Source organism: Paramisgurnus dabryanus, chromosome 6, assembly GCF_030506205.2.
Source record: "Paramisgurnus dabryanus chromosome 6, PD_genome_1.1, whole genome shotgun sequence".
Taxonomy (NCBI): domain Eukaryota; kingdom Metazoa; phylum Chordata; class Actinopteri; order Cypriniformes; family Cobitidae; genus Paramisgurnus; species Paramisgurnus dabryanus.
The window spans coordinates 37016844-37044842 of record NC_133342.1 but is presented as its reverse complement, the minus strand read 5'-3'; the positions used below and the strand labels follow the sequence as shown (position 1 = coordinate 37044842).

The window sequence follows — 27999 nt, the reverse complement described above, 5'->3', positions numbered from 1 at the left end:
GGCCTTTTCAACATGGTATAGTAAATGATTTATTGGGTATTTGGACCTGAAACTTTACAGGCACATGCTGGGGACACACGAGACTAATATTGCATCTTGAAATTTGCCATATTAGGTGAAATTTAAATATAAATGACATTTTTTCACATTCAACAGGTAAATAGAAAGGTCACAATGTTACCACAGTCTCTACACAACACCATACCATAGCATCTTCGCATCTGTAACTGATGACTTAAAGTGTCTTAAAGAAATAATTGAGTAATTCTTTACCTATCTATTGTTGTACCATAATCTCCTTATGCATAGGAGCATTGAAGTTTGTTTAAGTGTTTAATGTGATACAGGGCTCTTTAAACCCCTTACGAAAATTGGCCATGTTTTTAAAAGTGTAGTAACCATGGTTTTTTGGTTTTAACTGTAGTAAAACCATGGTTATTTTTCGCAAGGGACGTTCTCCATTAAAACATGTGCACCTGCTGGAGCTGGGCTGTTCAGGAAAATTACTGATGTACTTTTATAGTCCATTTCTCTCCATGGACCCATCTGTAAAACAGCAAAATGTGATTGCATCCAGTACCACCTCTTTTGTTTATTTAATCTCAAATATCACTTTGAAAATTATACAAATAGTGCAAATAGTTGTGAATAGTGCATTTTTAAATTGGCCTATTTTTGCAGCTTTATTGCATAATGTTAAAAAAATTTAAAAAATGACAGCGTTAACAAATGGCAAGAATTTTGAAAAGTTGCATTAGCTACTGTACAACAGTGCCTAAATAGTGATCCATTTGACTGTCTGTTAAAGGAATAGTCTACTCATTTTCAATATTAAAATATGTTATTACCTTAACTAAGAACTGTTGAATCATCCCTCTATCATCTGTGTGCGTGCACGTAAGCGCTGGAGCGTGCTGCGACGCTTCGATAGCATTTAGCTTAGCCCCATTCATTCAATTGTACCATTTAGAGATAAAGTTAGAAGTGACCAAACACATCAACGTTTTTCCCATTTAAGACGAGTAGTTATACGAGCAAGTTTGGTGGTACAAAATAAAACATAGCGCTTTTCTAAGCGGATTTGAAAGAGGAACTATATTTTATGGCGTAATAGCACTTTTGGGAGTACTTCGACTCGGCGCAGTAACACCCTCCCTCTCCCATTATAAGAGTGAGAAGGGGAGCGGACTTTTCAGGCGAGTCGAAGTACTCCCAAAAGTGCTATTACGCCATAAAATATAATATTGAAAATGAGTAGACTATTCCTTTAACATTAACTTATGGGGTGATTTTATCAGTAAACGGATCAAGTTATGACTATAAGATAACAAATTTTCACATTCATAGCAGACACTCTTATCCAAAGCAACAAGTCTGATACTACGGGAATTGTAATTTGTATGAATTCGTACAAAGTGAATTGTACAAAAACATATAATTATAAAAAAAATAATAATGAAACTCCATTCTTAACCCTAACACAACGGGATGAAAGCAAATCATACGAAAACATACGAATGTGGTCGTCTGAATATATATGAATTAGCTACACCGTAAAATACGTACAAATTGCCATGACATGAGATTGCGTTGAGGCGACTTACAAATGAGAGACCATTTAACAATTTATTTGTCAGTGAGGCAACAATAAGTGTAGTCTATAAAGCCATGTTTACAGGTTGATAGAGTTACATTTTCTATTCTTTACAGTAATGTGTTACAAGGAAAGTGTGCTAGGGAAAAACACAGTCATTCAGTTCAGATTTCCTGTTGATTTTAAAATAAATATGCTACAATTCGACTTACTGTGAGATTATCATTAATTTCTCTTGTCCATCGATGTTTGTGCTTGTTCTCTGAAAAATAAAACAAAATGCGACGTTAAAAATAATATTTTTGATATGAAGTTGAAAGAGGCAAAATAAATGGTTTCACAACCAGAGAATCAAATTCACATGTCTTTAATGCGATGGAAAGTTGAGGAGCCAGTGACCATGGGAAACCAGTGAGCAGTTCTGGAGGGATTTCTGTTTATAAACCAAGACAAAATGCAAATAACTTTAACAATCAGCTGATACTTACTATATTGTTGTCTCAACTTCCAAATGACCAGAAATGCCGTGATGACCAACAGCACAACCCCACACACGATCAACGGAGACTGAAAATTACTGAAAAATAATGAACATAATGATGCTCACTGAACATTTGTTTCATTTAACATCTATATTTTTATCCCTCCTGTACCTTATGTAAATTTAATGAGAATACGTGTGTATCCCCCAGAGTTAGATAAGTCCATACATACCTTTCTCATCTCGGTGCGTGCTGTAACTCTGTCTGACGCAGCCCCCGCTAGCTTAGCTTAGCACAAAGTCTGGAAGTGAATGGCTCCAGCTAGCAAACTGCTCCCAATAAGTGACAAAAGATAACGCGAACATTTTCCTATTTATATGTTGTAATTTGTATAGTCACACCGTGTACAAATAACAAGGTGATATGAGACACAGCGATCTTTTAACAGTATACATACTGGGAACTATATACTCAGAAGACAAAGCACTGCTACGTGGGCGGAGTGATTTGCTTGCAGCACCCGAGAAGCCCCTGGTGAGGAGCAGAGAGTTCGGCCAGAGTGGTGCAAATCACTCCGCCCATGTAGCAGTGCTTCGTCTTCTGAGAATATAGTTCCCAGTATGTATAGTGTTAAAAGATCGCTGTGTCTCATATCACCTTGTTATTTGTACACGCTGTGATTATACAAATCACAACACATAAATAGGAAAATGTTTGCGTTATTTTGTCACTTATTGGGAGCAGTTTGCTAGCTGGAGTCATTCACTTCCAGACTTTGTGCTAAGCTTAGCTAGCGGGGGCTGTGTCAGACAGAGTTACAGCACGCACCGAGATGAGAAAGGTATGTATGGACTTATCTAACTCTGGGGGATACGGTGAGTAAGCTAAATTCCCAAAATCTGGGCGTGTTCCTTTAACCAGCGATCTTGATCCCAGTTTTTATCAGCAACCGTAAACACCAAATCTCACATTGGTTATGAATTCAAATTCAAATATTGCACCTCAAGAAGCTTTATTACAATTTGCTTTACAGCAGTGATATCAAACACTCATTGGCGTTGCGTGCTACATCACAGATTTGCGACATTGAAAAAAACATGGTTAATGAAAGCATTTTGTAGCGTTTGCTACAGCAAATATAGTTTATCCATGGTTTTTGTAGTAAAACTGTAGTTTTTTACAAAATGTATAAAAGTGGTGCTATGGCAAAACTTTACCTGTGAGAGTCATTTGACTTTATTACAGGAAACGCAGCTGTTGACCTCAAAATTTGGACGAGAGACGTTGTGGTCTCTAGCACATAGAAAAGAGCACATAATCTTAAAGCAAGTATCAGTATTGAACCTTCAAGTCTTATCTACTGTATACTGATAATCTTTTGTTACTGTCAAACACAACACAATTCTTCTCACATCTGAGCTTTACCCCTCATTGTCCTGAATGAGATCTGTATTTCAGGCTGTGGTCTGTGTGTGATTTACTTGTAGCTCGTGGTGTGACTGACACACGGACAGCCACCTGGTGTTGACCAGCTCCTAACCAATACCATCCCGAATCCCTCATCTCCAGATGCTGTAAGGTTACGGTGAAGACACTTTTCCTGTCATCACGAATGATCAAGTTCCTACCGCTGAATGTTCCATTAGAGTTTGTTACTACGCACGAGCTCAAGTCACCGCTGCGGCACCATCTCTTCTCATTGGACCTGCAGGAGCAAGAAACATGGAAACATTCATGGTTGAACTGAATGGTTCTTTAGTCTGTTTGAGACTTGAATAGACTATGACAAGACTATTTGTACAACAAATGAAACAGTTTGATCATAGACAGAGTTTCACGTTTTTGCTTGGGGTGCACCTACCGGAAAACAAGAGTACTGCAATAATTTGAGAATAGCAAAAGAATGTAGCTTCTTGATTTTTAAATATGGTTTAATGAATTAAACTATTTGAGCCTCAAGTTACTCTACCTATAGTCTACCTATTCAAATATTAAAATTAAATATTTATTATTTCATTAAAAGCTCAGATAAAATCACAATGAGCTCTAATCGGGGAGGGGTCAGTGGCCCCCGTCCCCCCAAACTCCACCTATGATTTTGATAATAATTTATCTCACAGATTCTCATTACCGTAATGCTTTCATTTCTTACTTTTGATTTGGGGGTGAAATATAACATGGGCAGGTTCCTGACAAGTTTCATGAGATTCATTTCACATTTGGTTAATGATTAATGATTTGGTTAGTTTACCTAAGGTTCTGACTGTAGATAGACTGAACACTGATGCTACTTCCTTCATCTGCACTCACCATACTGTTCAACACTGACACACCTGTAATACAATCATAAGTCACATGGTCACCACACCAATGGCAGACATGAATTACAATTACAAATAAACAATAGAGCAGATGTGTTATGATGGCTAATTGAATTAGTTTTACATACAAATCTATCACACAGTTTAAAAATAAAAAAGCTAAGTTTAAACAACAAACAAAGCACTAGAGGTGTATATTAGAAAACACAAATAAAATGATTTTTTGATTTATATTATCACTATGCAGTATTTTTTTTTAAAGTAATATGATACAAAAATATATTGTTTGAACTTTGTGTAATGTCTTGCTGACCCTGATCAACACTGATATAAAGAGAGGCAGTGCTGTCAGAAGTCCACATTCCTCCAATCTCCACCCCACACCAGTACCACCCTGAATCATTCTTCATCAGGTCCCGCATGCTCACGGTGAACACGTGCTGAGTGGGGTCATCAGCGATCGTCACCCGTCCATTCCCGTTAGGGGCTGATTGAGGGTTATCGGTGCGAGCCAGGCTGGTGCAGAAGTCTTTCATCAGGCCTTGGCACCAATATTTCACATGGCTGGTGTACTGTGGGTTGTAGTGACAGGGAACAGTGACAGACTGACCCTCCAGTATAGCCAGATTTCCTGTAGTGGTTACCGTGCAGTAGGCACCTAAATACATAGGAATAGGCAATTGTTTGTGGGTTATGAATGTCCGCATTATTCATTTGCATTTGGGCCTCTTTGCACTTTTTTACACTTGTCCTAACCAACTATAATAAAATTATTGTGCTAAATTAATGCTAACTTCAGCTTATATTGTTTTTTTCTTGCAAAGACATTAGTGTGTAGTATACAATTTATACACAAAAGGTACAACTCATGGTATTAATAGAATATGTGACCCTTTCAGTGAAATCCAGGCTAAAGTCTCAAGTCGCTTAGTTTGATTTCAATCTTTGAATTTGATATGACCTTACTCAGTCAATATTAAAAGATATCAAGATTATATTTTAACAGAATGTACTGAGTTATGTAGGAGGATCACTAAAAATTGACTAGCTGGATTCACTGGCCACAAGTCACAAATTCTCTATATGCATGTTGCATTTAATGGTATTATCGCAAATTCTCTGTATGTTACACTGCTGTTCATATGTGTTTTTTTCTTGTTTTAAAGGAAAATACATGTCTGGATCAGTAGGACACCTGTTATCTATATTATACAATAGACTGATTGTCCTGTAGTGTAAGGGAAATTTCACTGGTGAATTGCAATTGAATTGCATTTTCTATGAAGACACTAACCATTTGCAATAATGCCATACATTCTATTCTGTATTCATCCTATTGTTACAAATGAACCCGCCCCTTCACGTCCTCCCGGTCGTCAGAGGGCGCCTTCAACGAGAGTTTTAGTTAGTCTTCCTCGTTTACTACATTTCCCACCATGCCACTTACCTGGGACTGATCACGCTACCACCTGCAACCAATTAGACTGGCTATTTAAGCTCCTTTGAAACTATAAACTGTGTGATGTCTTGATTTGAACTGTGTGATCATTTCTGAACGTTATATTCTGTGAGTGTTTATCTGTTGTGACCTGGATTGTTATTTGGAATATTGATTGTTATCTGCCTGCCTTTGATCTCTGCCTGTCTTTGGATTATTGATTGTTATCTGCCTGCCCTGACCCTGCCTGTCCCCCGTTTACGATTCTGGTTTATCCCTTTGTTTGTACTACTGTGTCATCAATAAAACTGCAAATGGATCCTCTGTCTCGTGACTCCTCGTTACAAAAGACTGGACATACAACAATCCAGCAGCGATGTCAAAGATGTCTGCCGAGCTCAGTGCTCAAGCTTACCAGTAAGCTGCTCACCAGAACCAACTCACCCCCCTCACACATATCACTGAAGAGATGGTTAAAGCCCTACAAGGTTTGCAGCTTGTACCTCCGGGAGCCGCGGTCTCACATTGCGCCACCGGCTCCTCCTCCACCAGCACCCCAGCCTCAGAGCAACGCGAGTCCCCGGCTTGCTTTCCCCGAAAAGTTTGACGGAGATGCTGCCCGCTGTAAGGGATTCCTGTTATAATGCTCACTCTTTATTAACCAGCAAACTCACTTGTACCCCACAGATACCAGTAAGATCTCCTTTGTATGTTCTCTACTTACTGGACGAGCACTCAAATGGGCAAAGGAGGTAAAGGAGCAGGTGAGCAGTTGTTGACGTTACACCAGGATCGAAAAACAGCGGCAGATTATGCTTTAACATTTCGTACTTTAGCTACACAGACTGATTGGGTGGAGGATACATTGAAACTCCTGTACAGGAAAGGCTTAACTCCTGGACTCCAGTCCGAGTTAGCATGTAGAGATGAAGGATGCTGTCTCCGTGACTTCACAGAACTCTCCATTCAGGTGGACAACCTAATTCTTCTCACATCTGAAGAAATAGATCAACGACGGCAGCCCCGTCTGTGTTTGTATTGTGGAGAACCCGGACACCTGAAATATTCTTGTCTCTCTAAACCACGAACACCAAACTCAACAAGGTGAGTGAAGAGATTCATATTCCCAAGTCAAAATCCTGTATGGAGATAGCTGTCATTATTTCGCTAAGTTTATGTGAGAACGATTGCCCGAAGTCCGCAGAAGAGGTCTGCAGTTCATTTCCTGAGTTTGGGCAGCGTTCTTCAAGCAACTTAATGTTAACATCAGCCTCACTTCTGGGTACCATCCTCAGTCTAACGGTCAAACAGAACGACTCAACCAAGAGGTAATAAGATTCCTACATTCGCACTGCCAACAAAATCAAAATGAAAGGAGTAAATATTTGATGTGGGCCGAATATGCTCAGAATTCCCTTCTCAAGCCATTTAAGTGCACACTGGGCTTCCAACCACCAATGTTTCCGGGGCCAGAAGAACTTTCTGATGTTCCAGCAGTAAACAATTGGTATCAACGAAGCGAAGAAGTTTGGGAGAGAGCTCACACCCATCTACTACGTGTAGTAAGATGACAAGAACAACAGGCCAACCTTCATCGTCGTCCCAACCCAGCCTATGGTCCGGGCCAGTGGGTGTGACTCTCAACCCAGGACGTCCATCTTCGACTCCCCTGCAAGAAGCTTAGTCCCAGGTATGTTGGTCCATTTTAAATTCTTAGACAAATTACTAGGGCTGTTCCGAATACCATTTTTTGAGCTTCGAAGCTCTAGTAGAAATAAAATCGAATATTCAAAGCTTCGGAAGGAGGGGCTGAACATATTTTTCTCTTTAATAAAGGCAGGAATCTGTGTGTGTGTGTGTGTTTATCTACAGTTTTATTATGTGGCGGATGTGTTGCTGCGGACTCAAGGGAGTGTAGTGCCTTTTTTTCGTGCAATATGGACATGTGAGACGTTTAGAATAAACTTTAAGAAATAAACTTTAAAAATACTTCAGAACAGCGCAAGCTGGAAGCGGCGTGCCTGTCACGCGTCCTGCGAGAACAGCATTAGTGAAACAAAACACAAGAGCAATACTTTTAATAAGGTAGCCTAACATTTTTCTAACAAATAAACATTCCCGTATCAGAAATTAGCAGCACAGTAATTACTGACAACGTAGGGTAGGCTATTTAAATAAAACAACGAAAATAAATGAACGAAGTTCAACAAACTGTAATAAAACAGTAGCATACTTTCAAAATCAAGTTTATTTATAACACTTACACCATCAATATGTTTTTTTCATCAGCAGAACAATAAAGAAGATATTTTGCAGAAACCCCAGTGCTCCGTCATGCAAGTCAACCGATCCGCACACTTTAAGAGCTAAAGCATATATATCCAATACAAAAGTAATCCCCCATAACTCTGTGTGACATATTGACGTCTTGTGAAGCAAATCAATCAGTTTTTGCAAGAAACTGAACGTTATTTACAACACTATTAGCGTGAATGCCAAAGCAGGAAGCGCGCTTTCCGTTCGAGGCTATCTCTTCCACTGGTGCTGTTTGATGGCTGTTGACTATGGATGTTGGTCTCTCTGCGCCACCTACAGAGCGGGAGCGTGAAGCGCACTTCCTGCTTGGCAAAAGCTCTGCATTAACGCTGAAAAATATTTATATATATATATATATATTCGAATCTCAAAACTGAAAATCGAATGTCAACCCACGGAACGAATATTCGAATATTCGAATTTTCTGGTCCAGCCCTACAAATTACACCAGTTTCATTTCAGTTAGAGTTGTTTGCTAACTACCATATCTCTCCCACTTTCCATGTCTCTTTGTTGAAACTCGCTGCCGGTTCGAGAGGAGTCGTGGAGGGGGCACCCGAGACACAGACCCCTCTGCTCTTAATCATGGTCCAGAGGAACGATCCTGGGTCAACACGGATATCCTTGATCCCGCTCTCACTGAAAAGTTCCACAGGTTACACCCAGATAAACCAGCCCCTTGCCCCCGTGGTAGACCGCGGCGTCGAGGGCCTCCTCACGTCTGGAGCCGTTTGCAGGGGGGCTTGTTACGAATGAACTTGCCCCTTCGCGTCCTCTCAGTCGACAGAGGGCGCCTTCACAAGAGTTTTAGTTAGTCTTCCCGGTTCATTACATTTCCCATCATACCACTTACCTGGGACTGATCACGCTACCACCTGCAACCAATCAGACTGGCTATTTAAGCTCCTTTGAAACTCTGAACTGTGCAAAGTCTTGATTTGCCCTGTGTGATCATTTCTGAGCATTATTTCCCTGAGTTTTAATCTGTTGTGACCTGGATTGTTATTTGGATTATTGATTGTTATCTGCCTGCCCTGACCCTGCCTGTCCCCTGTTTACGATTCTGGTTTATCTCTTTGTTTGTACTACTGTGTCATCAATAAAACTGAAAATTAATCCTCTGTCTCCTGACTCCTCGTTACACCTATACATTTAATAAATATATAATTTTTTGTAGAAGCTTTGCAAATCTGCTTTGAAAAATGTTGCATTGTATAAAGTGTTATAAATAAATCTGAATTATAAATCAATATAAATTCCTATTGTCATCTATCTAGAGGTTAACATCACTTTACATAAAATTGTATTCAGAATTTTCATAAAATTGAAAATAAACTACTAAACAGGTGTCAAAAACTAATTGAGAACCACTTAGGAGTGAAACATACAGGTATTTAAAAGCTCAAACTTGATGTTAGCAATATATGTGTCTCTGGGCCACAAAACGAGTCATTTGGGTCAATTTATTGAAATTGAGATTTATATAAATCAGCTTTTCCGTTAATGTATGGTTTGTTAGGATAGGACAATATTTGGCCGAGATATAATGTAATGGTGCAAAAAACTGCAAAAAAAAAAATCACCTTTAAAGTTGTCCAAATGAAGTCCTTAGCAACACACATTACTAATGATAAATACATTTTTTTTAATTTATGTTAGGAAATGTACAAAATGTCCTCATGGAAAATGATCTTTACTTAATATCCTAAGGATATTTTCCATAAAAACATGTATAATTTTGACCCACACAATGTATTGTTGGCTATTGCTACTAATATACCCATGCGACTTATGACCGGTTTTGTGGTCCGGGGTCACATAATTTTTGAGAAATATGTACATATAATTATTCTCCAAAATTATATTTTATGTTAGTGCCAATAAAGTGCATAACATCCACCTACATGACAACAACAAAGCTGGAAAAGAGTAATATTTACATGCTTGCTGCCAGGGGCGTAGCAGCCATTTTAAAAGTGGGGGGGACAGTAAAGCTGCTGTTCATAATAATACATTCCAAAATAGAATACCAATTGGCATTTTACAGCACCCTAGTGGCAATTTTGGGAACATGCCATGATAGCTTACATGAACCTATATTTGTGAAATCATACTCACAATTTAAAAATACTGCAGGACTTTGAAACCAATGTGAGACCATAGCCTACTTTATTTTTATGAAATAAAGATATTTTATGATAGTTACAATATTTCAGTTACACTACATTTGTATTTTGATGAATATACAGATTACATCTAGACTAATTTTATACAACATACATTTTATGAAAATATAGCAATAAAACCTAAATCAATGTATTTACAAGTTTTTAATATTTTCAAGATGGAAGTAAGTTATTTAATCATACATGGCCGTGGGAAGTGGAGGTGCTGTGGGTGCTGCAGCACCCACTGTTGGCGAGAGGGAGATTTTTTTAAGTAAAAATATTTTGCACAATTTATATATTACTTATGAATATTTTAGGAGATTATTTTTGACACACGTAGGTTATTACGTGTATTTTGGATTTTAATTTCATTACTGTCTGTGCCTACCCATCTCCGTGGCCTCATCCGAGCGCACTTTCTCCGCCTTGCGTCTTTTGAAGACATGGGTAAGCAGCACCATGACCCAGAATAGACTCACACACCTTTGGCTAATGCATGCCCACACAGGAATTCTGAACTCCCTGGGCATTCGTCCCCTAGCTCATGACTTTGGACTCTATTATACAACCGGCGCAATGCGCGACGCGAGTGTCTTTTGCTATAGTAAAGAGCGCGTTGATATTATGCGCATACAGTATTAACGGGATGACAACGCGGGTTTGCTTATCACATACATGAATGCGAAGAAGCACAAAAACGCTTTTTAATATAAAAAATTAAAGGATTAAAATGTAAAAGATTATTATTGAGTCTCTTGGACATAAATGATGACCGGTTATGAGACGTTAGAAGGCGTAAATAGCTGCTTCATCTAAGTAAATAAATGCTTTACTTTAAACGAATGCATCTATTTTTTTTATTTAAATGCTACCCCACGAATTTATTGTATATAATGACTATGTACCTGTGGATATGGTGAGATGAGAACGTTTGTAAATTCTTTATCTCTTGTTTGTAACAAATAAAGAATTTTTAGAGTACAAACCTTATATAAAGCCTATATTCTAAAAATGTAATTATACACCATGTATTTATTTTATAAAAGTATACAATATCAGAACTAAACCCATTATTATTTTTGTTCCATTTATGAATTGTAAGTTAAAAAAGACAGTAATAGTATTATTTAGTAAAAAAAAGATCTATATAAAAATATACTAGGTATGTTTCTGTGAGAATATTTTACCACTGTTAATCGACGTGTGATTTAAAAACGAAAGTAAAATATTTGCGTCCGCATGGATATTAAAAATTGTGAAGTTTAATTATTATTATGTTGTTATAATATTATATGTTGTATTAAAATATGTTCTATGTATGTATATCTGAAGTTATAATGAAAGTAATTTTCCCTGGGATTATTCAAAGTATTTCTGCTTCTGATTAATAGCGCATATATTTATCTTATAACTGATGATGTCTGTATGTTTCAGACCCTGGCTGTGTGCACTGAAGTGTATATGACAATAAAGTATTAAAACTCAATGTATTTATTTTTAAAATGTATTTAAAATAGGCCTATAGGCTCATAGGTTTTTTGTTAAAAAAAAAATTATTTCACAGCACCTCCTGTTCAAAACTTCCAAACTTTTTACAATTAAACTAGATTATCTTTAATCCTGTTGCTCCATTACTTTAAACTTTGTTTTAAATCTCTGATTAACTTTAATGTTTGATGAGTTCAAATAGATTTTCTACAATTAAATATGTGGCTAAATCATCAGAAACAGACACCGCGAGCGTGGTGGCACTATTCAAAGATGCGTTTATTATAACGTCTCAACAGAGTGAGTTTGACGGCTTAAAAATATTACTTAACACTATCAGTGACAGCTCCCGATGCTCGTATGCGCTTCTCCTCTGTCATGCGCGCTCCAGTCAGAAACTGAGAGCAGTGAATAAACGGACACACGGCGGTGCTGCATGACAAATGCGTCGCGTCGGAACATCTTGTTCATTCATTATATCACAATAACTGAGCTTCGCAATATTTCCTGCCACATTGCTTCGTTAATCAATACAATTGATTGTTTTAATGATTGTCAAATGTTTTTATTTGAATAAGATCTTTAGATTACCGATGTATAGTGATTTATAATATAGGCTACAAAAAAATATATTACATTTGCCTGCATAAACTGTTTATTTTCTTTATGAATGACAACGTCAACATTTGTTGCTGTTTAATTACACCGGCAGATTCATCAGCGCAGATGATGGGTTTAACATAAATAAGTTTTAATCTATATTATAAGGTTTGTAAGCTGTGTTTAAATGTAAGTGGTGCAACACAACTCGAATTAAAATTAAACTGAGATAAACAAACCATATTTTAGCTCTAAACTCGGCTTATTTTAATCTGTGCAACCCACGCTGAATCCTGCGCAGCGTGAGGAGGTCCGACTCCATAGTGTATTTTAACTACAGTAGGTTAAATCATAACATGAAAACTTTATCTCGTGATTTGTGTCATCACGACATACTGCAACATTATCTAACGTGTGTTTGAAAAAATTATGTAGGCTAATCGTCCTTTGCTTTTTTCTAGGGGGCATTTTATCCCAGACGGCGTAATAGCAAAAGTAAATGAACAAACGAAACTTCACAAGAGCAACAAGAGATTTGAAGCTCATGCAGACACGCTCTGTGATTGGCTGAATGTTAGTTCACTCAAATCTAAGTAACAAATCAGAGAACACTGTACATGACGCACTGCGCTGTTGCTCGCCGGAGCTCGCCTCCGTCTCTCATTAAAAATTTATGACTTCTGGCCACTTTGATGCTTGGTGGCCTTGTGAACGCACAGTAAAAGTGGGGGGGTCGTGACCCCCCCGTCCCCCCCGGTTGCTACGCCCCTGCTTGCTGCACATGAACATTTGTATGACGAATGTTTGCAAAAATGTTAAGTTCAATGATGCTGATCCGTACACTGTAAAAAATCCAATTAATGAAATGTTGGAAGGGCAAAAATATATAAGTTAAACCAATTTTCTTGTTTGGGCTTAGTTGAGTAGACATATTATTTTAAGTCTAGATAAATCTGTGTTTAAAACATTAAGTTAATGGTTATTTCCAAATTCAGTCAACATCAAGAATGGCTATGTTGACTGAACTAATTAAGACAAATCTGGTCAATATGTGGACTTATGACAGCTATGTTTCCTGACAACAAAATGCTCACAATATTACTGTTATTTGGTAACAAAATGTAATTTTAAGAGTTGTTCAGGCGTGAATGTATGTGCTTTAAGTTTAAATATGCGGTCGGTTAATATAGATAGCGTCTATTTAAAAATGTGCTCGGGCACTTTCGGACGGAGAAGAGCTCCAGATGAGCTCCAGAAAATCACAGACACTTAAGCGCTCACACCCCGCCCAGCGCAGCCTCGCCTCGGCAAGCCCATCAGAAACCGACTGCTGGCTCTGATATCTCTGTGGCGTTTAAACATGAGATTTAATTCATTTTAATTTCTTATACTTAATAATAAAAGCTTTACCGGTATGTTTTAAATCATATTTTAGGATTGCACTTAAATGATATCGCTGTTGAATGATATTTCATATCTTTCACATTTGTTATAACTGGGCTGCGTACTGCCTGCGATTTTGAACTTCAGAGCTGAAGGTGCGAGTGGAGAAATAGTCCCAATATCATAACAATCTTAAAACTTCTAAATATACCCGTGTGTGTACCCGTGTGCGTGCGTGTGTGCGCGCGCGCGTGCTCGCGTGTGTATGTATGTATGCGCGTGCGTCTGTGTATTTTGAATTTAAAATGTTTTAACTCGGAAGGATCTGGATCACAGGTCATTTCATCTGAGATCAATCCGCACGCAACAGCTTGAATCACTCACTGATTCACACAAGGGAGGACACAAGTCAGCCGTTTCCTCAAGTTCACGTCAGGTAAGTGTAAGTGTTTGTAATTAAATGTTAATTTTAGAATATATTAATTGGCAAAGACGCAAATACTCGACGTTTTTGTAATTATATTTTTGTAAAGATACATTAGAAGTGTGTTATGTTACGTGACCGAAGTAAAGTGGAGCTATTTTAGTTAAGATAAAAAGCCTGGATATAGGGTTGGTTTACCGGACAAAGTTTAGAACTCGGTCTTTATTATAATTGGGACATTTTTACAAACAAACCTTATATAATACAATACTGGCGTGCATTTTGAGACAAAACAATAGCACTCATATTTTAAGAGATGTCAGTAAGTTATTTTAGTCAGTGAAAAGCCCTGTCCGAGAAAACCGCCCAATAGTGTTTAATTATGTGTGATGTCTGAGGGAAATTTGGCCTAACATTAACGTTATTTAGGGAATAAAGTCTTTCACCGTCAAACTTTATTATATTAAACATGTTATTAATGTATGTGTGTGTGTTTATATTCCTCTGTTTATCAAACCAGAGCGGAAATCATGTGAGGGGCGGACCAGAAGGATACATAGCGAGACAGTCTCCGCTTGGACTGGCTGAGGAAAGTCTCCTAAATGGCCCTGGAGATGTTCTGACTGACTTTGGAGGCTTTTTGGACTGTTTTATGCCCTCTATTTAAAGAAGACTTAATTCTGTATGTTCAGTCTGTATGATAAGTGAATAAAAAGCTTTTGTTTTTATGTGACTGAAGTTAATTATTTTGTTTACAACACCAGCATAAATTATTTGATAAATAATTTAAAAATGTTATTAAAAAAATCCCAAATAATAAATATTAATTGAAGTAACACATAAAACATTGAGTGAATACTTAAATTTTAATTGACAGAGTCTTTGCTGTAAGTTTTTAAAGATTCAACTGATTAAAACATTTTAGTTGAATGAACTATAAAGCTAATTGAGCCAACATACTTTTTTATATTTGAGTCAAATTTGGGCCAACTAAAAAACATCAATCCAGGTAACACTTTGGAGACAGAAATTGAGTGAACGTAAAATTTCTGTGGAACTAGTTACTAAAAAATAATTCATTGAGCCAACAATTTATTTTTTACAGTGTATAACTGTAAAAAATTTTGGTCATAGCATTTTTTATTATGAAACTCTACTGTATGTTAGAATAAAAAGGTATATAATGCTTTAAGTACAGACTCAAAGCAGGTTTAGTAATGTTCTGGAGAAATGAAACTTATCAATTTTGTAGCTACGGAAGTTAATTATAAAAGAACACAATCTTAGAATAATATTTTCAACATGTCATTACCCATCCAAAAGATTGCTAAAATCTAACCTTGAAGTTGACCAACAACAAGAATGGCTAGAAGTTTTAGAAACATCGTCCTTTAGTGTGATCAGTTCCTCGAAAATGCTTTTTCTAATGGAGCCTGTCAGAAATATTCCTGTTTTCACTCTTACGCAACTATTTCCAGATGTGGATGATTTAACCATTTGTGCACCACACAGCAATTGTATTCAATGCTAAAACATATAGGGGCGGTTTCCTGGACAGGGTTTTGATTAAGCCAGGACTAGGCTATACTTATATTAGGACACTTAAATTTACTTACCAAATAACTTACTTTGTGCATCTTGAGACAAAACAATGGCACTGTTTCCATTTAAGACAGCTCAAACATACATTTTAGTCCGGGAAACTACACAATAATGGATAATTATTTTGATGCACATACAGTGAACAAATTCATTTTTTTATAAATTCAAAAAGGGATGGCCACATGTATTAATCTATTAAATGAATCCAGAAAATCTTTATATTGATCAAATTATAGGTCAAAACAACTCAGAATTTTAGGTTAAAACAACCCAGCATAGGTTAAAGGAATAGTCTATCTTTTTGCCATATTAAACTATGTTATTACCTCAACCTAGACGAATTAATACATAACTATCTTTTTTCAATGCAAGCACTGTACAGCGCGTTGGGAATGTGTTAGCATTTAGCCTGTTCACTTTCAAAATAACCCAGCATTTTGTGTGGAACAGGGACTCAAATCCATTATCTTAGTATTGAAAATGACACATTGTACCAGTAACAAAAACATTATTTGTACGTAAAATAACACAACATAAGGTCAACTTTTCATAATTTTTTTAAGGCATTTATTCTGTTTCAGTAACTTATAGAAACAGTTTTAGAAAAGTAGAAAACATTTTTAGGGATCATGTGGACAAGAATTCATCACAAATGATAATTATGCCAAAACATATATTAACATATTGAGGGAATCACAGAGAGTGATGTTGTAGTTGTTCTGCACCTGAGACTCAGGCTTCAAAATTTGGTCTTCTTATCTGTGTAAAAACAAACATATTCAGCAAAAGTAAACCAGACAGTTGTGAAGAAAACCTTGCACATTACATTACAAAATTACACTACATTCAGTATTTCATTGCATGTGAAATTTGAACAGTAGAAACCGTACATTCATGTATCAGGTAATTTTCTATTTCAGATCCCAAATGAGTTTATGTTAGACCTCCAAAAAGTTTTTTGAGAAATCCGTTTACATTGTTTTAAATGCATTTTTTTTATATATATTTATGGACTGGGGTTCCAATCCTGTTCCTGGAGGGCAAACTGCAATTTATGGACTGGCCACTAGAGGCTGGCTCCATTAGGGAGTCAATTCCCATAGACCTCCATGTTAAAATCATCTTCATCTTTAGAGCAGAAAATATTACCCACGTTCCACCTCTTTACCCATATGATGCACGGTGACTAGGGTGGTCCTTATAATGGGTCAAACATTTTTTAAATGTTCAACTCTCACCCCCTAAATGTTTTAGGATATCAATAAAAACTTGCGTTGCAAAATTTTGAAATTTTGTTCCTACAATATTTAGCAGTTGCTCAAAGCCTTTAAATATTTCCGAAATCACATTAAAAAAAAAGCACAACACACATAAAACTTGCTTCTTGGAGGGTAACTTTGTTCCAGTTATTTCAGTCTCTTCTGATCCGAGTAACCATATAGCGGACTTACTTCGTGTTGCTTCAGCCATAGTCTCAGTGTATATTGTCTATTATGCATTCACATCGACGCTTTCTTCCTTTGAAAGACATAGCACAACTAAAACATGAGTTTAATTGCATGGAGCATGGTCAAATAAGTCCATTGCTGTCATAAGTATGTTATTAAACAATTAAACATGCTAGAATGTGTTAAACTTCAAAGGCCTTAAGCAACCTCAAAATTTTAATGAATATTGAAAAAAATATGCCTAATTTTTTATTTATAAAAAAATATTGGTGTGGTGAGAGCATGAACTTTTAAAAGTTGAAAAATAAGGACCACCCTAACGCTGACGTTCGGCCAAAATGGAGACGGCAGGCACCGCCTTCTACTGGCTTCAAAAACGATCTTCAGAAACCTATGGGTGATGTCATGGACACTACATCCATCTTTTTTACAGTCTATGGTTCAGAGTGTCATGTGCGTTGCTCGTCATGTCAAAGTTTGTGTTCGTTGCATCACGTGAACCTATGTGCATCATGCGTCTTGTCAAAATATGTGCCTGATGCAAACGCGTTTAAGTGTTTAGGTTAAAAAATACGCTCACATTTACAAAATACTTGCAAGACACTCATTTAACACTAAACTCAAAGTCATCACCAGACACCACAGTTCCAGTTTTAAAAGGCGCTGCACCCCTACCACCCTTGCAAATAGGGTCACCTATCAATGTCATCACATTTGCATTATTGTCAGTTTCAAATTTACTACAGTAAAAAAATCATAGATGCGTACAACTTCAAGCATTGCTTCGCAGACCGTTTGGAGTACAACATCATAGTATTATGAGCGATTCAAAAGTGAGATGTCAAAACGATATGCCAAACGATATGCACAGCGCCGTATAAGTTTTGTAGCGTCTAGCACATGACTCTATTGTTGTTTCTATCAAGCTACTCTGTTATCTTCGGTATAACATACCGCTTTTAAAACTTTATTTTATTGCATCATCCATGAACATGATTTGTGAATCCTGTCAAACTGATTTCCAGTCGTCAGTGAAGGTAAAGGCTACGGATTCCATTATTCTATGCTTCCTCCTGGCATCATCAAGCTGTGATTTTGTTTTTGCATCGTGACGACACATTGCACCTTAAGATTCTGTCCTAAAGAGTTAGGAGACACTTTTTTGTACAAACTAACCTCTACTACTAGGGCTGGGCAAAATATTGATTCTCTGATTTAAATTGATTTTAACAAAACGATATAGATTCGGGAAATCCCTGAATCGATTATTTATTCGCAAGCTTTACTTTAGAGGATTTTGATTATTAATAGATATCGGAATTAATCAAACCCACATCCAAAAGGATCTAATCAATCCCATAATTGATCACAATACCCAGCTCTACTTACTATCATGGTAGATGAATAAAAAAATAAATATTGAATTAAAAACAAATTAGCATTTAATCGGGGTATTCTATTATTCTGATGTGTTGCTTTCCCATTATATTTTGTTTTAAAATACATAGCTTTTGCTTTTAAGTTTTACAATTTTGACCATCAAAGATACAGGTCACAATGGTCAAATTACACAGATTATGTACATGTTACAAAAAGAAAACAAACAGATTTTGAAATATTCACATAAGTGTTATTTATGTACAATAAGCACAGACCTGTACTAAGAGAAACTGGGCACGTGGTCTTATTCAGCCCACAAAATTGACAACCACTAGATGCAAAACAGTGTGAGCAAACAGGAAGTCAGCGAATGCCCTCTCAGGTGACACCGTCAGAAATTCTCCTTTATTCTGTGGGTTAATCTGGATACGAAGACAAACTGCAGAGAGAAAATAACAACAAATTATCAACATGTTTAATTAACTTCTGATAGCACTTATTTGTTAACTAGTAAAGTCAGTCATCTACAATTGCACACAAATGAAAATTACAGATATTTGATAAGAATATTATTAGTTCATATCGACAAATCATACCAGTTTAATTCAGTTTAAACGCTGCTTTGATAAGTAAAAGTTTCTGTTAAAAACATAAAATGCTTTTATTGTTGTTGCTGCTGCGCAAAGAAAATCCTAACGCGCTCATAGGTGACCGTCTGTGAACAAACAAATCACGCATTTGCAGACTGTCTCCTAATAATCAACGAGTAATCTTGATTCAGGGTATATAAAATCGAAAAGATTAAAAAGTATAAATACCGGCCAGTATGAAAGATCCCACACAGGAGATGAATCCAGATAAGAAGCTGTTGAAGGGAAATGTTCCCACCAGGAGACAGTAGAGGAACTGAAAGACTCCGGTCAGCAATATATACAGCAGATAAGCATCGATCACCTTTAGTTTGTTCGGCGTACTGCTCCTGTACTCCTCCACAAAACGCGATATAACAGAAAATACAGAATTAGACATGATTTATGCGCTTATTGTGCACACACTCCAAAATCTAGCAGAGAAATGAATGACGTGTAAGAAGAGAGCGACAGATGTGCGTCCGCAAAACGATCCCCACTGAAACACGAACATTAGTTCAGAACATTAGTTCCGCTGATCGCGTGAGTGAAAGGATCTGTCATATTCGGTCATAATCAATTCGTTATTACTATTTCCACGGACTCAAGCCATCAGAATTATTTCAGATTCTTTTGTTATACATTTTAGTCAAGTGCCCAAATTGAGACGCAGTCAAACTTCATGGCGGTTTTTTTGGTCGAATTGTATTCATTTCACACATTTATAAAATGTCTAATATAATTGTCAAATACAAACCACTTTTTTCTCATGTTTTCAAGTTGATCTACGCAATTACATAAGTTATAAGACTGCTTGACTGGTTTATTATGTTGCCATTATCTTGTTGTAATTCGAATGGATATTTCTAATTGCACTGTCCCTATTAATGCCATTAATTCAATACTATTTTTTTATAATGCGCGTTTCCAACACGCTCGGTCAGTTTAGGTCTAAAGACTAAGCATTCACCTAATTCAGCCTAATAAAAATATGTTCGAAAAAGGATTTAAAATTAACACCGATGACGTAAATGGCTTTTAATTAAAAGTACAACGTGAAATGTAAAAAATTGGATTTACAAGAACGAGTTTTGAATCGCTCTCGCGATATTTTGATGTCATGCGTCGACCGGTCTGCGCAGCGTGACTTCGAACCTTTGTCCGTCTCTAAATTCAAAGTTTGCGGCCTGCGGAGTTTGCATATGCAGGTTATATACGTCGTCAATAATGGTTTATTTAAGTTATCTGAGAATTATATTCGCAAATCATACGCATACAATTTACGATGTATTAAGAATAATAGTCAACTTAATAATTTTCAATAGTCTGAAATAAGACATATGCAGCCTAGATATGCGACCTTCGGAGGCTGCAGTCTACGGATTGAGAAACGGCCTTTATCGCATCTAACCAATTATTAGATAACTTCCTGTCTAAGAAGCCACGCCTATTGGAGTCGTCAGTTGACGTCAGTGTTACAAAACGCAAACACTGGCCTTTAAAGTGAACGCGAAGAACTCAAGTATGTTTGTGTGTTTTTGCGGCTTTTTCTTGTGGTATGTTTCTTACTAACTTGTTTTGTAAACGCCGCCATGCAAGACGAAACTGACACAGAGTAAGTAGTTTAATGTTTAAATATTCACGTATATAGAGAGATGGGACAGTTTGATTTTTGTATCGAGTATGTATCTCTGATGAAAGAACGTACAGTGTTTTTTTTATGAAAGAACGTACAGTGTTTTTTTATGAAACACACTTGTATGTATTTTAAACACATCTGTCACGTTTTCTGGAGAATAACCATTCATACATGTGTTGTCATGTTAGGATTTTAAGTGTGTAGGTTAACAGCTGATTTCATAACATAATGCATAGTCATGCTGAGCTGGTACATTACAACACTGTTCACAGGTTCATTGTCTTCATAAGCTATTATAATGTGGCATGCATTGCTGTTCAAGTAGCTGTGTAATGCGTCATGGTTTGGCATAATATCACGTTCTTTAAAGAAGTCAATGTTTATGTGTTTTATTTTTTTCTCAGCAATATTTTGTTTACACACAAAATATTTGAAAATATTTGCTCCTGGCATCAACATTTGATTTGAAACAGTTTGTTCTTTTCTTTTTGATTTTAGTTAAGTTTTTTAGTAACTTAAGTTATTATATATAGTCGTTACAGTATATAAATGGAGATGACAATACTACTGTATGTGACTGTGTGTACATCATGTCAACAAAGCCTCATAGGTCACTTTAATGGTTTCTTATTGTCTCTTGTATTTTTAGGCAGACCTCTGGGTACTGGTCTTGGTGGCCGTCTTGGAGACCAACATCTATGTCGCTGTTGAAAAGTGCAGAGGCTAAAATTCTTGCTTGTATGATCCTCACTTTAACTTTTTCTTTCAATAATCAGATGTTCATTAAATTGACCTGTACAACGATGCAGAAGACTTAAGAGATAAAAAATGGCATAAGATGTGATGTATACATAAAATGTAAGCACAGAAATGTACTGGGCTTGTATTGTGTAAGTGTACGGTAAAAATAAGACCACTACTAGTGCAACCTGAGCAACAAGCTTGTTTTCCGTATAGAGATTAACTTGTTTTAATACATACATTCTTTTAAAAATGCATATTTGTCTTTACTTTATTGTAATTTGATGGTCCTCTGTTGTTTAACAGGTCTTAAAAATGACATGTGGTCCAGGTTTGTGACTTTGCCAAATCAAAACAGAATATGGACCCTTAAAGTGACCAACAAGACATCGCGCAAATCTACAGACCAAGGCAAAGTTTCAACATCATTGCATTTGCTTATGATAAATGATAAATTGATATTACGTGGTGGTACATTTTTGCATAAAATAATTTGCCAATGTCTTACTCTAGTCATGTTTTATTTGTCATTTTTCTCTGAACATAAAAGAGTTTATCTCTCTCTCTTTCTCTCTTCAGCCAGTCAGACGCCACTTGTTATGGTCCATGGGTTTGGAGGGGGTGTCGGCCTCTGGATTCGTAATCTAGATGCATTGAGTCGCTCTAGACCCGTCTACGCCTTTGACCTGCTGGGTTTCGGTCGCAGTTCTCGTCCTTCATTTCCGACGGACCCCTCATTGGCTGAAGAGCAGTTTGTTAGTTCCATAGAGCAGTGGAGACAATCGATGGGACTGGAACGCATGATCCTATTGGGCCACAGTCTGGGTGGTTACCTGGCAACATCCTACACCATACAGTATCCTGAGAGGTACTTGATTTAGTTCATATTAAGCATTTGCTTAAAGGGATACTTAAAAAAACATTTACTCACCCCCATGTCATCCAAAATTTGTCCCCCCAATGTCTTTCTTTGTTCAGTCGAAAAGAAATTCGAGGATTTTCTTAATTTCATAGACTTTATTGGAGTTTAAAGTTTCAATGCAGTTTAAAATTGCAGCTTCAAAGGCTTCTAAACAATCCCAAACGAGGCATAAGAGTCTCATCTAGTGAAACGATCATCATTTTCGGCAAGAAAAATACAAAATATGCACTTTTAAACCACAACTTCTCCACTTGCACCAGCCGTGTAATGCGAAAGCATGTCGCAAGGTCATGCATTGACGTATGCAAAACAACTTGTGTTTAAGTGTGGAAAAAGAGGATTGTTCCAATGTTGTTGTTGTTTGTGGAATGATATTATTTAATGTCTTTGTTTCAGTTTACTGTTTAAAATGGTCAACAAATGCATTTTACACGGCTGATGCAAAGCGAGAAGTTGTGGTTTAAAAGTGCATTTTTTCATGCCGTAAATGACAATCATTTTGCTAGATAAGACCTGGATTGGGATCGTTTAGAGCCATTTGAAGCTGCATTGAACTGACATTTTAAACTGCATTGAAACTGTAAACAGTTGGGGTTGAATAAAGTCTATTAAACTGAGAAAAATCCTGAAATGTTTTCCTCAGAGAACTTAATTTCTTTTCCACTGAACAAAGAAAGACATCAGCATTTTGGATGACATGGGGATGAGTAAATTATCAGGATTTTTAAGAAAGTGGAATAATGTTTAAAATGTAAAAGGTAGAGATGTTACGATACCATTTTTCTCTTCCCGATACCAATTCCGATACCTGGGCTCAGGGTATCGACCGATACCGAGGTCCGATCCGATACCTGGGTGTGTATCTGTAAATGCAACTGTACGTACTACTTGCCCTGTATGAATAGATATAATTATTTTATGGTGTGCTTTAGATTTATTCCTGTATAAAACATGAACAAATACATACAGTGAACTAAAGTATTTTTATTATCTGAAAAACATTTGATAGTAATATTAATTTCTCTTAAGTGAAAAAGAAATGCAGACACAAATCTAACACTGTAAACTGAAAGGATATTTTAGTTTTAGAATATAACTGTATAAAAACAACAAATAAGGAATAAAAAAATTATATATGAATAACATAACAAAATAATCTATATAAAACTTAAAGTCCAGAAACAATTTCGTTAAATAAAAGGCATTTCAGCTTTTAAATACAAAAGCACAAAAAAGGTCTTTTAAAAACACTTTAAAAAATGTAGCCACAAGTGTTTTTAAACCACTCCTGTTTTCTGCTGTTTCTGATTTTTACATAAAAACACGTAACCAAATCATTGTATATTATTTAAAGGTATAGCGGAAGATTTTCCCTAATTTTTTAAAAGAACCACCCTCCACCTAAAAAACAAAACAAAAATGCACACGCGCAACACTTTACCTGCTCCAGAGAGGGAACGCCTATTAAATGTGTGCACGAGAGAGAGCATGCACGAGCCTCTTCTCTTCGCTCTGTTTACAAATTGTTGTCGGCATGTTTACCGAAGCCCAACCTGTGCTTTTAGGGCACGCCAGCGTGTGAAATCCCAAAAACACTCTGGTCTTGTTTCTTTCTTCAGAGGCCTTTCTCTTCTTGTCATATAATTCGTAGACACTTTTTCTCTTGCGACCCTCAGACATTTTGAAAAAACACGATGAGAACGCGAGCTTCCATGAATGGTTAAAACCACACATATACACCTGAAAGTGCCCATGTGCAGAAAGCGAATCTAGGGACGAGCACGTACAATGGCCTCGCGTCAACATATCACCAAGTGATTGACAAGTGGGATGACCAATAGTCTTGATGATCCACCCGGAAACCTTTAAAATTCGAGGGGTTTTTGATCACATGTAAGAATGAGCTTTTTTATCAATGAGATAATGATTGGGGCGGGTTTCTGTCCAATAGAGTCAGTCACCTCATCCTGGTGGATCCGTGGGGTTACCCTGAGCGATCACAGCAGCAGTCACAGGGATCAGGAGGTCAAGGGTCAGAGCTGAAAAGGGTATCACCACCTCGCTGGCTTAAAGCTGTGGCATCAGTGATCAGCCTCTTCAACCCTCTTGCTGTCATCAGAGCGGCTGGACCGTGGGGTGAGAACATTTGGACAGTTCTGACTAAAACCTTTTCACCTGCTTTGTTATCTATATATAACAATAAAACAGATATGTAATAAACAAGCCCATGTTTTGATATCGCTGAGTTCTGAATCAATCTGAAACATAAGATGTGTGACATTACACGTGTTTGTCTGCAGGTCCAGGATTGGTGAATAGACTTCGTCCTGACTTCAAGAGGAAATTTGAGGATTTGTTTGAGGACGACACCATGACACAATACATTTACCACTGTAATGCTCAAAGCCCGAGGTACGAACTACCCTACTGATATTCAATGTACTTCTGCAGAATAAATTATTTATTTATGATATTTTTCTCTTTTCTCACAGCGGAGAGGTGGGTTTCAAAGCCATGACCGAGTCTTTTGGCTGGGCGAAGCGGCCAATGGTCCAGCGTGTGAACTTACTGCCACCCTCGATGCCCGTCACCATATTGTATGGTGCTCTCTCCTGGGTGGACAGCAGCACGGGAAACACAGTGGTTCAGATTAGAGGCAAAAGCCCCACCACTATCATAGTAAGTGAATCATTACAAAATGCAATGTTTTCAATTTTATCAGGGGTCCTGTTTATTCTTCTTTAAAATCTATTGCACATACAGACAGACTGAACATGGATTGAACCTTTGTATTTTAGACATTTTGGGTAATATTAATACAGTCAAATGAAAACACTTCACAGTCTTTGATGTTGTATGTTTTCGGTCATGTTTCCTTAAAAGGCCACTCCCAAACTTCCTTTTATTTTTCTTTCTTTAGCTCATCGAAGACGCCTCCCATCACGTGTATGCCGACCAGCCGGAGGAGTTTAACCAGACCGTTCAGAGCATCTGTAATACTATAGACTGAGAATCAACATAAATATATTTATAAGATAAACAGAATGTCACAGGATTTTTTTAACGAATGAGGTCTGTAAAACGCAGCCTAAATATTGTTGGAAAAGTTTCCCGATCTGGGATAAAATCACTCGAGTGCCAGTTTGATACAAAAGACCTCATATGTTCATAAAGTCATTTTAATATGTGTGGCCTTTAATGTGTAAAGACTAAAGGATTATACTGCTGAATGTAGTTCACTTTCTTCCTGTGGTTTGTATCTTGTATTTTAATCTTTTTTTTTTTTTACAAGTGTGCACTGAGAGGGCCCTGTTAAACATGGTAATATATATATTGCAAATGTTTAGGCAGTCATATTGACTAAAAGGTTTAATGTAAAATTACCAACAATTGTCTGTATTGTATAATGTGCATCCTAATATATTGTAAAGACTTAAACACAGTTTTGTTTCTCTTTATTTTAATTTTTCAGCTCGTATGCTTTTCCACCTTATATAATAAATGTCCACTAAGAGGCGCTAGCTCCAAGATTTTACTACTAACACAGTACTCACTGTAAATATGAGTATTTGTTTACAGATGTGTTTTCTATAAGTCTTAATGCATCATATGGGAGAGATACTTTTTTTTATTCATTATGTCAGTCTAGAGGTAAAAGGTCAAATCATATGCAGTGCATTGTGGGATAAAATAAGACCTCTGGTTGCATTCTGTCCATTCAAACAGCTCTTTTAAAACTTGCAAACTTAAGATGTGCATAGTATACCTCACACTCTAAAAATACAACTAGTTTGGCAGTATGTTGTAAAAATATATTTGGCTAAGACTGTTGAGAAAACAAACTTAAGTTTATGATTTATTAGCAGAAACACTAAAGCCTGTCATTTTATTTCTCTGGAGTACCGAGCCCTGCAGATGACATGCATAAAGGATTTTATTTTATCATGGGCACAAATTAGGAATAAATTACCTCGTTTTGTTATATCATGAGCACGTTTTCCTAATTTGTTCCCTCATTTTAGGTAAGTCGTGGGCACCTTTCATTATTTCATGCCCAAAGTTTAATTTAAACAATTGGGACATTAACATGATCTTAAAGGCGGGGTGCATGATTTTTGAAAAACACTTTGGAAAAAAGGTGTCGGGCCGAGTACCAAAACACACTTGTAGCCAATAAGCAGTAAGGGGTGTGTCTACTAAACGACACTGTTGCCCGGGTTGCGTATGTGTTGGACGGGTCTATCAAAAGAAGGTCCAGATTCATTTTGAAACAAAACAATGGCTGATATATGTCAAGATGGGTGAGTGCAAGGTGTTTTTAAATTAAAACAACTCAAACATGCATTTTAGTCTGGGACTAGGATTAGCTCTGTCCAGGAAACCACCTCATAGTTTTATTAGTTCCTGCCTAGATTTTCATTAAAAATATTGGCACATTAATGTGCTGCTTAACGCACTTCAGTGCTATAAATGATCAAATGCACTACATCTAATAATGAAGCATATATTCTGGCCTATACATAGTAGTAATATTTTATTCATATGTAAATTTGATTTCATAATATCACTATGCACTAAGCCAAGTTAAGAATGTTCTTTATCATGATAAATTAACAACATCAAGGTGTTAAGGTCCCAATGTTTTATGAAATTCTGGACAGGAATATGTAGTATGCTTCATCAGTAAAGTGTAAAGTGAGTTTGATCTTTTTATAGCATTGTATCAATGTTTTAAGATGCCCTAGGCGTCATGTTGCCCATGATTTACGTAATGGAGTGTAAACCTCAGAGATGTACAGAAGATAAGTCAGCTATGTTTCAGTGGATTTTAACCGACTGAACTTGACAGTTAAGATTTATAGGCACAGCAAAACAGATGTAAATGCTCATCAAAAGATTTATGCATTGGTTTTATGTGGTAATTATGCATGGATTTTCTTGCAAAAAAGAAAAGAAAAACTAAGCACAAAAAAAACTAAGTGCTCGTACGGTAGGACCCAGTCAATGATCTTTTCTAAAGGAGGACAAATAGACATGGAGGGTTTTTAGCAATGGTGAGTGAACTGCATTGTGGGATACAGTATTCCAGTATTGGTGTCATACCTTCTCATCAAGCTATTATCAACTTTCCTCCAAATCAAATGCGTGTATTTATGTAAAATAACAGTCAAAAGTTTGGACACACTTGACTGAAACTCAACAAATATTTTAATTTGAAGGTGTGTTTAAATGTTTGATATTATGTCTGTAAACAAAAACATTTGGCAACATATTTTTATCATTAAAAATACTTAAATATATTTTTTAAATGGTTGATTTAAGGAGCCAATAAGAGTCCAGAATAGATAAAATGGCATGAGATGATAAATTATAGTTTTTATAGGCTATATTTTGGATGCATAATTCCTATAGTTCATTTGTGTT

The 27999-nt window shown here is 36.7% G+C and overlaps 3 protein-coding genes and 1 long non-coding RNA gene across 5 annotated transcripts; 2 read left to right on the top strand and 2 right to left on the bottom strand.

Moving 5' to 3' along the window:
- Positions 1-4: 4 nt before the first annotated feature.
- Positions 5-15703, bottom strand: pigr (polymeric immunoglobulin receptor). The gene is made up of 8 exons (XM_065276657.2): positions 15554-15703; positions 4711-5055; positions 4328-4409; positions 3558-3781; positions 3294-3369; positions 2083-2171; positions 1807-1856; positions 5-546 (listed from the first exon to the last, which is right to left on the bottom strand). Exons 1-8 carry the CDS (start codon positions 15597-15599, stop codon positions 436-438), a joined length of 1023 nt encoding a protein of 340 aa, XP_065132729.1. The 5' UTR covers positions 15600-15703; the 3' UTR covers positions 5-435.
- Positions 13823-14947, top strand: LOC135767065 (uncharacterized). Its single transcript, XR_010541880.2, has 2 exons — positions 13823-14226; positions 14735-14947. It is a non-coding gene; the product is annotated as an uncharacterized lncRNA (long non-coding RNA).
- Positions 15704-16357: 654 nt separating the features above from the next.
- Positions 16358-19775, bottom strand: dad1 (defender against cell death 1). Its single transcript, XM_065276656.1, has 3 exons — positions 19463-19775; positions 18920-19083; positions 16358-16575 (listed from the first exon to the last, which is right to left on the bottom strand). The coding sequence occupies exons 1-2, from the start codon at positions 19671-19673 to the stop codon at positions 18953-18955; spliced, it is 342 nt and encodes a 113-aa protein (XP_065132728.1). The 5' UTR covers positions 19674-19775; the 3' UTR covers positions 16358-16575; positions 18920-18952.
- Positions 19776-20731: 956 nt separating this feature from the next.
- On the top strand, positions 20732-26017 carry abhd4 (abhydrolase domain containing 4, N-acyl phospholipase B). Of its 2 annotated transcripts, none has more exons than XM_065276654.1 (8): positions 20732-20888; positions 21562-21650; positions 21960-22064; positions 22233-22521; positions 24527-24711; positions 24876-24987; positions 25068-25254; positions 25496-26017. In XM_065276654.1, exons 1-8 carry the CDS (start codon positions 20866-20868, stop codon positions 25583-25585), a joined length of 1080 nt encoding a protein of 359 aa, XP_065132726.1. In that variant the 5' UTR covers positions 20732-20865; the 3' UTR covers positions 25586-26017. The 2 variants fall into 2 exon arrangements, with proteins under 2 accessions (XP_065132726.1, XP_065132727.1); XM_065276655.2 differs by having other exon boundaries at positions 20756-20795.
- Positions 26018-27999: the final 1982 nt, after the last annotated feature.

What these genes read in the sequence shown, in the direction of transcription:
- pigr (XM_065276657.2), bottom strand. Translation starts at nt 15,599, where the DNA reads ATGTTTCTAAAACTTCTAGCCATTCTTGTTGTTGGTCAACTTCAAG. An exon ending in TTATATCAGTGTTGATCAGG is followed by an intron (nt 4,410 to 4,710) that starts GTCAGCAAGACA and finishes ATTGTATTACAG; the next exon opens with GTGTGTCAGTGTTGAACAGT. An exon ending in AGTCACACCACGAGCTACAA is followed by an intron (nt 3,370 to 3,557) that starts GTAAATCACACA and finishes TCTATGTGCTAG; the next exon opens with AGACCACAACGTCTCTCGTC.
- dad1 (XM_065276656.1), bottom strand. Translation starts at nt 19,673, where the DNA reads ATGTCTAATTCTGTATTTTCTGTTATATCGCGTTTTGTGGAGGAGTAC. An exon ending in GGGATCTTTCATACTGGCCG is followed by an intron (nt 19,084 to 19,462) that starts GTATTTATACTT and finishes TTCTCTCTGCAG; the next exon opens with TTTGTCTTCGTATCCAGATT.
- abhd4 (XM_065276654.1), top strand. Translation starts at nt 20,866, where the DNA reads ATGCAAGACGAAACTGACACAGA. An exon ending in CAGAGCGGCTGGACCGTGGG is followed by an intron (nt 24,712 to 24,875) that starts GTGAGAACATTT and finishes GTTTGTCTGCAG; the next exon opens with GTCCAGGATTGGTGAATAGA. An exon ending in AAAGCCCCACCACTATCATA is followed by an intron (nt 25,255 to 25,495) that starts GTAAGTGAATCA and finishes TTCTTTCTTTAG; the next exon opens with CTCATCGAAGACGCCTCCCA.